At 55.0% G+C, this 14,994-nt stretch overlaps 1 protein-coding gene across 1 annotated transcript in view; it reads left to right on the plus strand.

Annotated features, from left to right (window-relative positions):
* The window catches only part of DNAH10 (dynein axonemal heavy chain 10), a 152,663-nt gene extending 137,807 nt beyond the window's left edge, over positions 1 to 14,856 (plus strand). The window contains exons 63-79 of the mRNA XM_049619502.1: positions 92 to 371; positions 1,041 to 1,270; positions 3,000 to 3,273; positions 4,583 to 4,687; positions 5,056 to 5,210; positions 5,691 to 5,845; positions 6,925 to 7,108; positions 7,671 to 7,871; positions 8,563 to 8,772; positions 8,955 to 9,050; positions 9,718 to 9,889; positions 10,360 to 10,491; positions 10,674 to 10,885; positions 10,977 to 11,144; positions 12,589 to 12,769; positions 13,770 to 13,915; positions 14,511 to 14,856. Coding sequence (XP_049475459.1) covers positions 92 to 371; positions 1,041 to 1,270; positions 3,000 to 3,273; positions 4,583 to 4,687; positions 5,056 to 5,210; positions 5,691 to 5,845; positions 6,925 to 7,108; positions 7,671 to 7,871; positions 8,563 to 8,772; positions 8,955 to 9,050; positions 9,718 to 9,889; positions 10,360 to 10,491; positions 10,674 to 10,885; positions 10,977 to 11,144; positions 12,589 to 12,769; positions 13,770 to 13,915; positions 14,511 to 14,657 — 3,048 coding nt within the window. The 3' untranslated portion in view covers positions 14,658 to 14,856. The remainder of the gene's footprint in view (positions 1 to 91; positions 372 to 1,040; positions 1,271 to 2,999; positions 3,274 to 4,582; positions 4,688 to 5,055; positions 5,211 to 5,690; positions 5,846 to 6,924; positions 7,109 to 7,670; positions 7,872 to 8,562; positions 8,773 to 8,954; positions 9,051 to 9,717; positions 9,890 to 10,359; positions 10,492 to 10,673; positions 10,886 to 10,976; positions 11,145 to 12,588; positions 12,770 to 13,769; positions 13,916 to 14,510) is intronic.
* Positions 14,857 to 14,994: the final 138 nt, after the last annotated feature.

A 14,994-nucleotide genomic window follows, 5' to 3' on the forward strand; every position in this document is an offset into this window, starting at 1 on the left:
CGGCATGTCCCCTCCCCCCTCCGAAGGCCAAGGCGCTCTCCCTGCACAGTTGCCGAGGGCACAACTCTCAGTGCCTACCTCCGTCTTGCAGGTTGCTTCCTTCAACGACCCCGACTTCCTCAAGCAGCTGGAGATGGCCATAAAGTATGGGACCCCTTTCCTGTTCCACGACGTGGACGAGTACATCGATCCGGTGATCGATAACGTCTTAGAAAAGAATATCAAAGTCTCCCAAGGACGGCAGTTTATCATCCTGGGGGATAAGGAGGTGGATTACGACTCAAATTTCAGACTGTACCTAAACACCAAGCTGGCCAATCCCAGATACAGCCCGTCTGTGTTTGGGAAAGCCATGGTCATCAACTACACCGGTAAGGATGTACAGAACCTCAGTGGCGAATTAGGGTGGTTACCACGGAGACCACAAATGGGGACCAGAGCTTTCAGGGGACGCCGTGTCGTTAGGTGACCCCAGGTCATTCGCTCCTAACCAGATCGCAACTGGTCGGTTCTTGGTGATGAAGGTTTGGGCGCCCCTGGGAAGGCAGCGGGGTACGTGTCTTGGGGCGTGCTGAGTCTGGACCACGGGCCCAGGTACCCACACCCGGAGTGGGGCGAGACCCTGTTATGCTGGGGCCGGAAGTTGCTCCGTGTGGCGCACTGAAGTACGCGGCATGATTTTGGATTTCTGCCCTTCCTCTTGGCTGAGTTCTGTCAGGGACCGAGTGCCGTTTCTCCCGTTGTCTCGGGTTGGCCTGTACCTGCGTAAATCGGCTAATTAGGTTGGGTGTGCTTTCCACTCTGGCCCCCCAGTATTTATTTTGGGACCCCCCCCCCCACACTCTTGTCCCCCACAGGGTGGGCAGCGTCTCCGTGTTGTTCTGACGGTTTTGCCCCGTGGCTTTAGGGTGACGGCAGGGCCGAGTCCTCGAGTTCCCAAAGGGCGGGCTCAGACGCAGCCCCAGCCTGTCCCGGGCGCAAGCGCGCAGCAGGCGAGGCGACGGGGTGCCCCGCAGTGACGGCCCCCCCTCGCTCCCCAGTCACGCTGAAGGGGCTCGAGGACCAGCTGCTGAGCGTGCTGGTGGCCTACGAGAGGCGCGAGCTGGAGGAGCAGCGGGAGCACCTCATCCAGGAGACGAGTGAGAACAAGAACCTGCTGAAGGATCTGGAAGACTCCCTCCTTCGGGAACTGGCGACCTCCACGGGGAACATGCTGGACAACGTGGAGCTGGTGCAGACCCTGGAGGAGACGAAATCCAAAGCCACGGAGGTGCGAACTGCACGGCAAATGCCCTGAGCCGGGCCGGTGGGGGCGGCGGGGGGGGGGGGGGGGGTGTGGTCCCGGACGCGCCTTTGGGAGAGCCAAAGGAGAGCGGAGAAAAGGAAAAATGTCTCCAAAGGAGAAACTTGGATTCCATGATCTCCGGGCCTCATTCCCGGGTCTTAGAAGCTGAGGCGTTGGGGGAGGGTGGGGGAGGGTGGGGGAGGGGGGATCTCCACCTGTGCTGTCGTCAGATTTGGGCTCCTAGTCACCTGAGGATTTGCGTGATGAGAACAGGCCACCTCTGCTGGGGTGTGCGATGGGGAGGGGAGCCCTAGACGTGTTCCCAGGGACCCTTGTGCATCAGGCCAGCCTCTTTCAGTCGACAGTGATAGAAAACCCAGCCCTACTTGGCCTAAGTCAAAAGGGAATTTATTAGCTTAGAAAACAAAGCCCAGGGATGACTTCAGGCAGGCCTGGATCCAGGACTCCAAACATATCATTAGGACTCAGTTTCTCTCCATTTCTGGGCTGGGCCTTTTGTTGGGTTGGCTTCATTCTCTGCCTCCCCGTGAGCCAAGCCCCCCTCATGGTTACGAGGTGGGTGTGGCCTCATGCCCCCTCAGGTTCTGGTCCAAAGGGAAGAGTGGGAATTTTTACCTGTCCCTATCATGAAGGTTCCCCAGAGCCATTTAAGTCACGTCCCCACCCCAAACCGGTCCCACAGCCTGGTTTGTGGTGTGTGGACTGGTTGGGTCTGGGTTATATGCTCCCTCTCCTGGCGTTGGGGTGGACGCCACGTTTGGAATGAAAGGGGGACGTTGGAGTCTCCAAGTTCAAGTCAGTACTGTTATTAGAAGAACAGGGCACGGGGGCGCCTGGGTGGCGCAGTCGGTTAAGCGTCCGACTTCAGCCAGGTCACGATCTCGCGGTCCGTGAGTTCGAGCCCCGCGTCAGGCTCTGGGCTGATGGCTCGGAGCCTGGAGCCTGTTTCCGATTCTGTGTCTCCCTCTCTCTCTGCCCCTCCCTCGTTCATGCTCTGTCTCTCTCTGTCCCAAAAATAAATAAAAAACGTTGAAAAAAAAATTTTAATAAAAAAAAAAGAAGAACAGGGCACGGGGCGCCTGGGCGGCTCAGTCGGTTGAGCGTCCGACTTCGGCTCAGGTCATGATCTTGTGGTTCGTGAGTTCGAGCCCCGTGTCAGGCTCTCTGCTGACAGCTCAGAGCCTGCTTCAGATCCCCTGCCCCCGCCTCTCTCTGCCCCTCCCCCACTTGTTGTCTCTCTCTCAAAAATTTAAAAACAAAAAGAAGAGGAAGAGGGCACAGGTGCGGGGGCATCCAGCCACAGACGTCCAGGCAGGTGCTTTTCAAACCCCTGTGGGTGCTGTGTGGCTTTTCTTGCTGCCCCCCACCCCCAACCCTGCTCTCGGCATCCCTTACGCTTTTCTTAAGTTTGATTTATTTATTTTGAGAGAGAGAGCAGGGGAGGGGCAGAGAGAGAGGGGGGGAGAGAGAAGATCCCAAGCAGGCTCCGCATTGTCAGTGCAGAGCCCAGTGCAGGGCTCGAACTCACAGACTGTGAGATCGTGGCCTGAGCCGAAATCAGGAGTCGGACGCTCAACCGATGGAGCCACCCAGGCGCCCCGTGCATCCCTTACTTTCTTGCCCATTTCATAAGTCATCCTGGTTGTGGGTGTCCGTCTCCCTGTTTCCGTGGCGACGCACATCTTTTCTTTAGGTGTCGGAGAAGCTCAAGCTGGCAGAGAAGACAGCCTTGGACATCGACAGGCTGCGGGACGGCTACCGGCCGGCCGCCAGGAGGGGGGCCATCCTGTTCTTCGTGCTGTCCGAGATGGCCCTCGTGAACGCCATGTACCAGTACTCCCTCATCGCCTTCCTGGACGTTTTTGGCTTGTCACTTAAGAAGTCGCTGCCCGATTCCATTCTCATGAAGCGACTGAAGAACATCATGGACACACTGACCTTCAACATCTATAACTACGGTTGCACAGGTGAGCACCTCTCTGCACTGATTAGGACAAATGCGCTCTGTGCGTGTGTCCAGATCCCTTCTGCTGAGGACGTGAGGCAGGTTGGATGGGACCCCATCCTCACGGCCTCCATTTTACTGCACCTCTTTATTTTTTTAATTTTTTATGTTTTTTTAAAAAATTTCATTTTTGAGAGAGAGAGAGAATGCGAACGGGGGAGGGGTAGAGAGAGAGGGAGACACAGAATCCGAAGCAGGCTCCAGGCTCTGAGCTGTCAGCACAGAGCCTGATGTGGGGCTTGAACTCATGGACTGTGAGATCACGACCTGAGCTGAAGTCCGACGCTCAACGGCTTGAGCCACCCAGGCGCCCCTGACTGCACCTCTTTAAAGGCTCCATCTCCAAATATGGTCACATTCCAAGGCACTGGGGTTAGAACTTCAACATGTGGGTTTGGCTGGGGTCGGGGGGCGATGCACAATTCAGCCCATAGCAGCTGGGCAGGGGAAAGGTTGAGGACTGTCGTTCCTCCAGGGCTTGTTTAAGTGGCCAACACCCGCAGCACACAGAAGAGTAGAATTCAAGTCCCAAGTGTTGACGCACATAGTTTTTTCCCCAAGAACACATTTCTTGTGTTTTCACAAAGAAGAAGAACTTTAATATTTAGCATCCCCCTACCAATAGTAAAGAATCTGTGGATGGAATGTGCTTGCTCCGCAGTGGAGGCCTGACAAACCGTGACCAGCAGGCCAGATCTGGCTCACTGCCCGCTTTTGTGAATAATGTGCTGTTGGAACACGGCTGTGCCCACTTACGCCTATACGGCCTGGGACCCCTTTCCTGCTGTCATGGCAGACGAATCGTTACTACACAGACCGTCTAGCCTGAAAAGTCAAAAATACTTCCTACCTAGCCTTTTGTAGGAAGCTTGCTAACACCTCTTCTAGACCGTAACAGACAAGAACTTGCACTTAGAGTTAGGCGAACGACCAGTTTTCCATCGAGAAGGTGGCTCCGGACTTCTGTCACACGGTTCCCCCGTTGCCCTGCGCTTCCCGGGCCGGTGTGGCAGGTGCCGCCGTAGATAGGGCCGTTGCGCACGCGCAGGAGCAAGCGCCATCGCAGCTGGCCCTTGGGCACCACATGCGAACTGAGCCCGTAGCGTCTACACTCGCACAGCCGTGGACACACAGAGCAGAGAGGGCCAGATGCAGGTGCGCTGCTCCCTTGTTTCATTTCATCTCTCTTACATTCGAGGCTGGTGTGCATAACAACCTCCTTTTTTTAAAGCAAATTTACTTTATCCGTACCCTCTGATGTTTCCCTCCAGGGCTGTTTGAGAGGCACAAGTTACTCTTTTCTTTCAATATGACGATCAAGATAGAACAAGCGGAAGGCAGAGTCCCGCAGGAAGAATTAGATTTCTTCTTAAAAGGTGACAAATGTGTCCCCTTTTTCATTCTTCCCAACTCCCTTGGCCCACATTGCCCACGCACACATCTGAGTTCATTAACACAAACCACAATAATAACAAAAACTCTCCTTGGAACTTGGCTTCCAACAGCCCTGCTTTCCTAAATATTCCAGCCTCAGAAGGCTGCCTTGAGGCCGGCAGTCACGCTGAGCTGCCCGGCTGGGGTCCCGGGCCAAGAGGAGGCAAGCCAAGTATACCTGCTGCCTTGTCCAGTCCCCGCTGGAGACGAGGATTTTTCCCTGCAGCGGGAGGAGTGAAAGCACTGAGCTGCTCGCTCTTCCCGGCACGTTACTGCCAGCCGCTTACTTCTCTTCTTCTGTCATGACCAGGAAACATTTCCCTGGAGAAAAGCCACCGGAAAAAGCCCTGTGCTTGGTTGTCTGACCAGGGATGGGAAGATATCATGCTTTTATCAGAAATGTTCTCGGACTCCTTTGGGAATCTTCCCGATGATGTTGAGAAACATCCCGCTGTCTGGCAGGAGGTGAGATCACGTTCTGTCTCTCCTCCTTCCCTTCCCTGCGAATCAGTCATCTTGAGACCCAAACCGTAGCCTCTTTGTGAGCAAGAAGATACTCCTTTGTGTGACTCACTCAGAGTGTCGTTCTCACCCTCCATGGCGCTTGATTGAATTCTCCTTTATCTAGTTCAGCTAGCGTTGCGGGAGAACCACCCAACTGTCCTTCTGTCCGTCCACCCATCCGAGAACTAGGCATCTACCATGGAGCACAATCCTTGACGGGCACTAAGGACTCAACAGCGAAAACGATTCAGCCCCTCCCTTCCTGAAGTTCTTAGTTTTGGAGCAGGAGGTAGAAAATGACAGAGCTGTCTAGAAGTGACCGGAGGTGCATGCTTCTAAAGATTTCATTCCTTTACAGTGGCTTTTGGGACCTTCACAGAAAAATGGAGGCTCTAGCGCTTCTGTGTTGACACCACCACGCGTGTCTTTTGCTTTCCCCAGTGGTATGACCTGGACTCCCTCGAGCAGTTCCCATTCCCCTTGGGTTACGATAGCAGCATCACCCCTTTCCAGAAGTTGCTTGTTTTGCGCTGCTTCCGTGTGGATCGGGTGTACCGGGCGGTGACCGACTATGTGACTCTAACCATGGGAGAGAAGTAAGTGCGTTGTTGTGTTTGCTCGGCCCTTCTGTGGGGTCCTCCCCCGCGCCCCTCCCCACACCCTGAACTCACAGACAGCAGCGATGGGCCAGCTTCCGAGGGAACTGCCACCGCCCTGTCATTGAGCGCTCTTCTGTGGTCACCCTCGTACCTCTCCGTTCAGGAGAAATACCAGGTGAGGCACACGCGTGAAGTTTTCTAGGAGCCGCATTCAAAAAGGAACAGATAAAGGTAATTTTAATACCGTTTTATTTGACCTGATACGTTAAAATATTATCATTTTGACATGTAATTAATACGAATATTATCAAGATATTTTACATGATTTTTTTTTTTTTTTTGGTTTGCTTTTGGTATTAAGTCTTCAAAATCTTGTGTGAATTTACGCTTACAGCACCTCTCAGTTTGGACCGGCCACACTTGAAGTGCCCAATAGCCACACGTGCCTACCGGCTTCCATACTGGACGGCACAGCCCCAGAACCGAAGTCAGGCATATAATTTGGGGCTGCAAACCCAAACGTGCCTTCATGGCCGGCAGGTGATGGAAATGAGTGTGCCAGGCTGGGTGGGGACTGTGGCAGCTCGGACAGGTCAAGTCCTGGTTCACAGGGGCAGCTGCCCCTTAGCTGGACTGACACCAGCTGAAAAGGGGGGCCCAGAGTGGCTGGATCCTCTGACTCTTTGAAAGAAGCTAGAAATTTGGATTCCTACACAAAGTCTCCCAGGTCTGATGTGTTGGTAACTAACTTTCAAATCTTGAGAAGTGGGCCATTCAGGACACGCCTGTGGCGTTGTCGGCGTGGAGCCTCTGGGTCCTGTGCCAAGGGGACGTCCGCCTGGAAGTCCCCCCCCCCCGTCAGGTGGCGCCCCCATGGATGTGCCTGGCTGTGCTAGGGGGACACAGCAGGGCTCACGTCGCCCAGGGGTTCACCCTCTTGTGTGACATGTGCGTCAACATGGACTGTAACCCGGTGGGAGCTATACCCGAAGAACAACCAGAAGGTTCTGGAGGCGGCGAGGCGAGCACGCCGTGGCTGTCCTCTGCGAGAGTCCCCGGTTTGTTCCCTCCGCCAGGTACGTGCAGCCCCCGATGATCAGCTTCGAGGCCATCTTTGAGCAGAGCACTCCGACCTCGCCCATCGTGTTCATCCTCAGTCCCGGCTCTGACCCTGCCAGTGACCTTATGAAATTAGCCGAGCGCAGCGGTTTTGGAGGAAACCGCCTCAAATTCCTCGCCATGGGTCAAGGTCAAGAAAAGGTAATTCGTTGTTGGAAGGAATAAGCTCTAAATTTGGGCGAGGTCCCCGGGGTGAGTGAGCTGGGCGCAGTTCCCGTCCCCTGAGCTGCAGGCGGGCAGTGGTGTGGTCCTGGAGCGGGCATGCTGTCACCGCCCGGCCTTGCTGGCCGCTGTGCTGCTCTGTTGCTTCCAGAGTCCATTCACACGTAGTCGTCCTCTCTTCCAGTCTCCGGACATCCCTGTTTTGGGTCAGGGTGGTCACTGCCCCCGCGGCATGGCCGCAGAGGCGGTCAGGGTGCCGGCCTCAGAGAACCTGGAGCTCTCGGGGCTGAGGGGGGCCGGCGGGTGCAACGTGCTGGCTCATCTTCCAGGTTGGGACCGGCCGTGTGGCTCAGGCGGCCCTGAGGGGTCCTCAGAGATGGGTTCTTTGAGGGCAGCCCCCGTAGCTCCTGGGTCACTGGCTTCTTTGTGGCCTCTCCTGGAGTGGGCCCTCCTGGGGGCTCGGAGCGGGTTTCTGGGAGAGCACGGGCTCAGTGTGGCTTTGGGACGCCAACTCCTCCCCTCTCTCTCTCCGTCGGTGCAGCTGGCCCTACAGCTGCTGGAGACGGCGGTGGCCCGCGGGCAGTGGCTGATGCTGCAGAACTGTCATCTCCTGGTCCGCTGGCTGAAAGATCTGGAGAAGTCCCTGGAGAGGATCAGCAAACCCCACCCAGACTTCCGCCTGTGGCTCACCACAGACCCCACCAGGGGCTTCCCCATTGGGATTCTGCAGAAGTCTTTGAAGGTTTGGTTCAGGACAAACACCCGTCCCCACAGCCCTGTTCCTCAGATCGCCACCATTCTGCCGTCCGTGTGTGCGTGTGAGCGAGCGCGTGCTTGGAAGTAAACCTACAACGCAGCCAGACCTTCACGGCCACCCTTTCCAGTTCCGTCTTTCCCTCTCTTCTTCAGAGACAAGCACTGTCCCGTACCGCGTGACAGTTACGACTCTCAGGCCTGTCTTTACCACTTCCTTCCACACGTATCCAAAATAATACCTAGGTTCGTTTTCCTGGACTTCACATTTATTAAACCTTCTTTTTCTTTTCGATGACAGGTCCGCCCTCAGCTGCACTACTCTAGTGGTTTACACGCCCCATTTAACTTACTCCCCAGATAAGTTTTGTGTGGCAAGATTTTGTCATCTGTCACCTGGGGCAGATAGAGGGAAAACTTGGTGACGTCCGTTTTGCATCTGAAGCTCCCACGGGCTTCTTTCACTTCTCTGGGTCATCTGATGAGCGGGAGTCAGAACCACATCTAGTCCCTTATCTTCTTTGCCCGGGTCCTTATAAGAGACTTTTGCTGCCTGGGGAGCAGGAGAGATGGCCACGCAGGGATGGAGGGAAAGCCCAGGTGTCTACATTTTGCGCCCTCTTCAAAGCTGGACTCGTGGGTCTGCGGTTTCCGTCACGATTTGTCTTCTCTTCTGACAGGTTGTTACGGAGCCACCCAACGGGCTGAAACTCAACATGAGAGCGACTTACTTCAAGATCTCTCCTGACATGCTGGAGCAGTGCCCGCACCCTGCTTTCAAGTCCCTGGTCTACGTGCTGGCGTTCTTCCACGCGGTGGTGCTGGAGAGGAGAAAGTTCGGGAAGATCGGGTGGAACGTGTACTATGACTTCAATGAGTCTGACTTCCAGGTTAGGACGCAGTGGCTGCTGCTTCTCCCAAGAAACTTCCCCCTCGGCCGGCCTGTGTCACCCCCACCCCTTCTCCGAGTTGTGAACAGCCGCGGTGTTCCTGCCCACACTTGAGGAGAGGGTCAGAACGTGAGCGACTCTGTGGGCTGGAGCACAACCATGCCTGTTCCTCGTCTTTTAAGGTCTGCATGGAGATTCTGAACACATACTTAACAAAAGCCTTCCAGCAACATGACCCTAGGATCCCGTGGGGCAGCCTCAAGTACCTGATTGGAGAGGTAGGAGTGTCTTGGGGGACCCATCGTGGACTGCCTCCCAGGGCTGGAGCTGGGCTGTGGCCTGGTGCCCTTATGAGTGACCTCTGAGACCTCGGTGACTCCCCTGTTGCTTCTGCTGCGTGTCAGCTGCAAGGTCTCTGTGGAATTCTGCTGGCTTATCACCCGATCGTCTTTCTCCTAAGTGGGCTCTGTCCACATGGAGGTTCTGGATTCATCATCCTGGGGGCCGTGTTCTCTGGGGGGGGGGGGGTTGGCAGTTCCCCTCCTCGCCATGCCTTAGGCGTGTCGTCGCAGCCTCGCTCCCGGTTGGTGGGCGTGGAGGGCTACCCTGGAGACCATGACTTTAGACAGGCCTTGTGGGAATGCCTCCCCCGTGGCCTGCATGTGCTCACGCAGGGGCACCACCAATTCCCAAGGCCAAAGTGGTTGCTGGCTTCTTTGTTGTTTTGTTGTCTCTTCACTACGTTTTGGGGATTTTGCAAATGGCACACTGGCTTCCAGGACCCCACAAAGTTGCACAAGCCTCTTGTGCACAGTGGGCCAAAGGCATGTGATCAACATGGTTTGAGCTGCACAGCAGCCCGGCCAGCAGGAGTCCCCCCCGAGGGCACATCAGGTCTCAGGTGGGTCCTGGGTTCCCGGCCAGCTCTTGCTCTCGGTCACTCAGGTCATGTACGGAGGACGGGCCATCGACAGCTTTGATCGGCGCATCCTGACCATCTACATGGACGAGTACCTGGGAGACTTCATTTTTGACACTTTCCAGCCATTCCACTTCTTCCGGAATAAGGAGGTGGACTATAAAATCCCCGCCGGTGATGTGAAGGAAAAATTTGTTGGTGAGATTTCTCAGGCATCAAAATATATGTTAGAAGTTTTTTCTAAGGGAGACCGACCGTACATCTCAGCTGTTCTGTTTTCTGCGGTTGGCTTGATGGCTCTTCTGACCCCTCTCCTGGGGGGATCCTTGGCTGGTGGGCGTGCTCCGTTATGTTTTGTAGGGGGCCCAGCAAGTTCTTTATAGCCTCAGCACTGATGGAGTTAGTTTAGATTTCCCTGTCCTGGGGTGACGACAAATACGCCACATTCCGCCTAAAGGGCAGAGTGGGCCCCAGGAAGCTCACGGAGCCATTTTTGTCATAAGAAGTAAACGCAGAGCTGGATGGGGCGTGGTAGTATGGAATTTTTATTTAAAAACACGCCACCCGCTACGCGGTGGAAATTAGTTTTGCGTATCTGGGGTTGTCGAGGCCACGCAGCCGCAGAAATTGAGGGCTGTGTGACGGTGTCCTCTCCGTCCCGATTACAGAAGCCATCGAGGCCCTCCCGCTGACCAACACACCTGAGGTGTTTGGTCTTCATTCCAATGCCGAGATTGGATATTATACTCAGGCGGCTCGAGACATGTGGACTCACCTGCTGGAGCTGCAGCCTCAGACAGGTGAAGTCGGCCGCGGGGACCGAACTAGCGCGGTTACGGTGGAAGGGCGTTGTTGGCCCAGAGGGCTATTGGTGCTTGTGGATTCTGTAGCGTCGATGCCTTTCTTGGAACCAGAAGGCTCAGGACGCCCCCGTCCTAACCCTCAGATGCCTTGCCCTCCCTAAAACGTGTCCTGGTTTTAGGGGAATCCAGCAGCGGCATCAGCCGAGATGATTACATTGGCCACGTTGCCAAGGACATAGAAAACAAGATGCCCCAAATCTTTGACTTGGACCAGGTCGGGAAGCACCTCGGGGTGGGACTGTCCCCCACTTCGGTGGTGCTTCTGCAGGAGCTGGAGCGCTTCAACAAGCTCGTCACGCGGATGTCCAGGTCTCTGGCTGAACTTCAGAGGGTGAGCACGCCCCTCGTGTGCAGACCTCTGCCTACACGCGGTACCCGGTTTTCCCACGGTCTTGCCTGACCGCTCTTGATTCTGCGAACAGGCCTTGGCCGGAGAAGTTGGAATGAGCAACGAGTTAGATGACGTAGCCAGATCTCTCTTCCTCGGGCAAATCCCTAGTATCTGGAGAAAGCTGGCCCCTGACACGTTAAAGTCCCTTGGAAACTGGATGCTCTACTTCCTGCGGCGGTTCAGCCAGTACACATCGTGGGTAAGTGAGAGACCGCAGTCGGCGCGTCAGTTCGAGGCTCAGCCTGGACCACCCCCCTCCCCAACCACCTCCGACCCCTCTCCGGAGCCCCGGAGGTACCTTCTATTAGCAGTGACTGGGTGCTCGAGAAATGGCTTCTGACTCTACAAGCATACCTGTATCTTTTTTTTTTCCTTTTCTTTTTGTTTTTAAGACTTTGAAGCCTATTACGCACAACTTGATTTGTTCGTCTCAGAGTCCATCTTGGCCACTGTCTATCTAAGTGCATTTAGGTCGACCTTATTCTTTTAAGGGGACTCCATTTGACAGATATTCCATGTCCTTTCACCTGCTGGACGTTTGGGTGGTTCCCTTTGGGGTTTCCCCCCCCTCTATTTTGCCAATACAACATTCTGGCGCACGTACCTTTGGATGCACACGCGTATATTTCACAGGTAGGTCCCTACAGTGGAAGCGTTGGGTCTCAGTGTGTGCGTTTTGCATTCTTTTTAATTTTTTTTAATGTTTATTTTTGAGAGAGAGAGAGAGAGAGACAGAGCATGAGTTGGGGAGGGGCAGAGAGAGAGAGAGGGAGACACAGAATCCGAAGCAGGCTCCAGGCTCTGAGCTGTCAGCACAGAGTCTGATGCGGGGCTCGAACTCACGAACCGTGAGATCATGACCTGGGCCAAAGTCAGATGTTTAATCGACTGAGCTGCCCAGGCACCCCAATGTGCATTTTACATTCTAACAGCTCTTGTCACATCGTCTTCTAGAGAAGTGGAAACCACAGCGAGTGAACACGATTATTTCCTCCCCTTGCTGCACCATGTGTGTTCTTAATATTTTGGATCTTTTTTTCCTGATAGGTAAACGAAAATATGTTTAGGTGTGCGTTTCTTGAGTTATGGTGAGGCTGAGCATATCTTACACACATATAGCTGTTTCGTGTTTTTCTGTGAATTGTCTTTTCGTGTCTTGATTTCATTTTTATCAAGTTCTCTATCTTCTTAAACTGATGTTTTAGAGCTCTTTGTGTATCCAGGAGATGGGCCCTTGGTCTGCTGGTGTTGCAAGTGTTGCCCCCCAGCTTGTCAGCATCTTTTGATTTTTGCCTGTGGCACTTCTTCCGGAAGAAAGTTTTACATTTTTATTTGCTCAAATGTCTCGGTCTGTTCTTTTATGGCCTCTGGGTTTTGCATTTCCAACTCAAGATCATGACAGTGTTCACTGGAGAGCCGACCCGGTACTCTCGTGGTTTTATTCTTTAATATTTAAGTCTCTGCTCCTTCTGGAGCCGGGTGGTTCGGCTTGTTCTCCCAGACAGGCTGCCGTTGTTCCGACACCGTCTTTTTGCTGCGAAGGTGAACTGTGTCTTTTATCCTGACCCGATCTTCTGGTCAGCTCTGGCCCTGGCATTTGGTGGCGGCCCCGGTCTCCCGCTGCCTTGCCCCCTGCCTTCCAGGTCACTGAAAGTGAGCCCGGCGTGATGTGGCTCTCGGGGCTACACATCCCGGAATCCTACCTCACGGCCCTGGTGCAGGCCACCTGCCGGAGGAACGGCTGGCCGCTGGACCGCTCCACCCTATTCACGCAAGTGACCAAGTTCCAAGATGCAGATGAAGTGAACGAGCGGGCAGGACAAGGTACGGTCAGCTCCCTATGAGCTCTCCCTCCCCGAGCCGTCCCCCATTCAGAGGAACAAGCATGGTGCGGGTGGAAACGGGCCAGGCCGGGTTTGAAAGGAAGGCTGCTGCGAATATTGGCTGTATGTGTGCACAGTCTGTGTCTCGATCTCTCTGGGGGTCGATACGTGCGTTTCTCTTCCAGTTCCAACACTGAGACCTGGGGTTGATGTCAGGAGGGACCTGAACCACGTTCGCCCTGCTCGTTTGCAGAAGTGGCTCCTGGGTCAGAATTAGATCGTTCAGAGAAAGGAGGGCCCGAGGGCTTCCCTGGAAACTTTGAGGGGCTGGGGACGTGGGAGCCAGAGGGCAGGTTGGACTAGGTTCGACCCATGAAATTACGATGTCAGTTCTTGTGACACTGGTGACTGACGCTGCCGTTCCCCAGGGCAGTGCTGCCGCCATAGTCGGAAGACATTTACCCATGAGCCACAAAAGCCCTGTTGAGTGAGCTTAGAGATGGGGTTCATGGTGGAGATTCAGGGATGCTCACTGAAGCCTCGGAGGAACTCTCTGGGCAAGTGACTGTCCTCTCCTCTGCCACTGTGTGTGTCTGCCGTGTTCTGTTCCCCAGACACCATTTTCTCGGTGAGGCTTTGACTTCCTCTCTGCACTCCCTCTTGGCCCACCACCAAGCTGTGGTGCTTCTGTCTTTATAACCTGGGGGCCCAAGCAGTCTAGGTCTGTGTGCCCTGAAGCCTGACTGGTGGGGGAGGCAACTCTCCCTCGTCTCCCTTGCCAAAGCCGTGGGGAGGGGAGGCTCGCGGCATCTACGGTGTCCTTCCGAAAAGGGAAGAAATGACGGCCACGTCTTTTGGACAAAGGCCTGGGCTACGTCTGGGGGAGGAGGGCGAGGGAGTTGCCTCTGTGTGTGCACTGTGGACATACCTAGGGCCACTGTGTGCACAGCAGAGTGGCCGGTGCCTCCACATAAACCCTGGGCTCTTCCCGGGATATCCAGGATGCTTCGTCTCAGGACTGTATCTCGAAGGCGCAGATTGGGATGTAGAAAGAGGATGTCTTATCAAGAGCAAACCCAAGGTGCTGGTGGTCGACCTGCCGATTCTGAAGATCATCCCCATCGAAGCCCATCGCCTCAAACTACAGGTAGAAGGCTGACGCCTGTTCCTGGCTCCGTCCTCCCCTCCCCGCCCCCCACCGGGGGCACGGTTGGGGGGGACTGGGGGGGGGGGGGTTGCAGTTCAGTCTTACCCTTTAAGCACCCTTACAGGTACTTAGCCTTTTGTGGGAGGGGGGGAAGCCCCGAGACAGGATGACAGCGTGGAGCCACCTTCCAGGAAGACACATGCATGCAAATTGTGTGTAAGCAGAGACTCCCCCGGCGGGGGTGGGGGGTGGGGCACGGCTTCAAGTTCGGAGCTGTGGTCCAGCTCAACTTCAGGAAGAGACTCCTCCATTCACTTGACCTTCTGCGGGCACTGCCTGAATCATAAAATACTTACGTCTGATGTAGACAGCAGGCGCCCCCTGCCTCGCCTGGCCCGGATGCCTGTCTGATGAGCGTAGCTACACGAAGCCCCATCCACAGTCAGCGGAGGGCGGCCCCGCCAAGCCCCTTGAAGCCTCGGCCAGGCCTAGCAGGAGGCGCCCGCACTCTCAGCACCTAGACTGGGCTTCCTGCTTCCCGGGCTCGAGCTCCTCCGCCGCCCGTGGGGGCGCCTCACGCGCCTCTCCTTTGCAGAACACCTTCCGGACGCCGGTCTACACCACCTCCATGAGAAGGAATGCCATGGGAGTTGGCCTGGTGTTTGAAGCCGATCTCTTCACCACAAAGCACGTATCTCACTGGGTGCTGCAGGGGGTGTGCCTCACCCTGAACTCCGATTAACCTTTTGGGCGAAGGAACCTGCACTTGTGAGCTCCGTCCCGTCGGCTCCGTGGGGCCTCGAGAGGCTGGAGCTGGGCTGATGCTGAGACTCCTTTCATTCGAAACCAGCCGTTTTAATCTCTTTCCATATAAATTGAGCTGACAGTTTTGTTTTTTGAAGCGATTTTTAAGGATTCTGCGTATTTGAAAAGTAAATACTGGAGAGCATTTTGAAATGTGTTTTCTTTCCCTTCTCAGAGAAAATGTGTGATTAGGCAGAAGTGCCCCACACACCACTGGCACGAGTGAGAATTCTAATGGAAAATGTCAAGAGTGTGCTATTGACAATCCAGGTCTG

This window comes from Panthera uncia (assembly GCF_023721935.1).
Source record: "Panthera uncia isolate 11264 chromosome D3 unlocalized genomic scaffold, Puncia_PCG_1.0 HiC_scaffold_8, whole genome shotgun sequence".
NCBI lineage: Eukaryota > Metazoa > Chordata > Mammalia > Carnivora > Felidae > Panthera > Panthera uncia.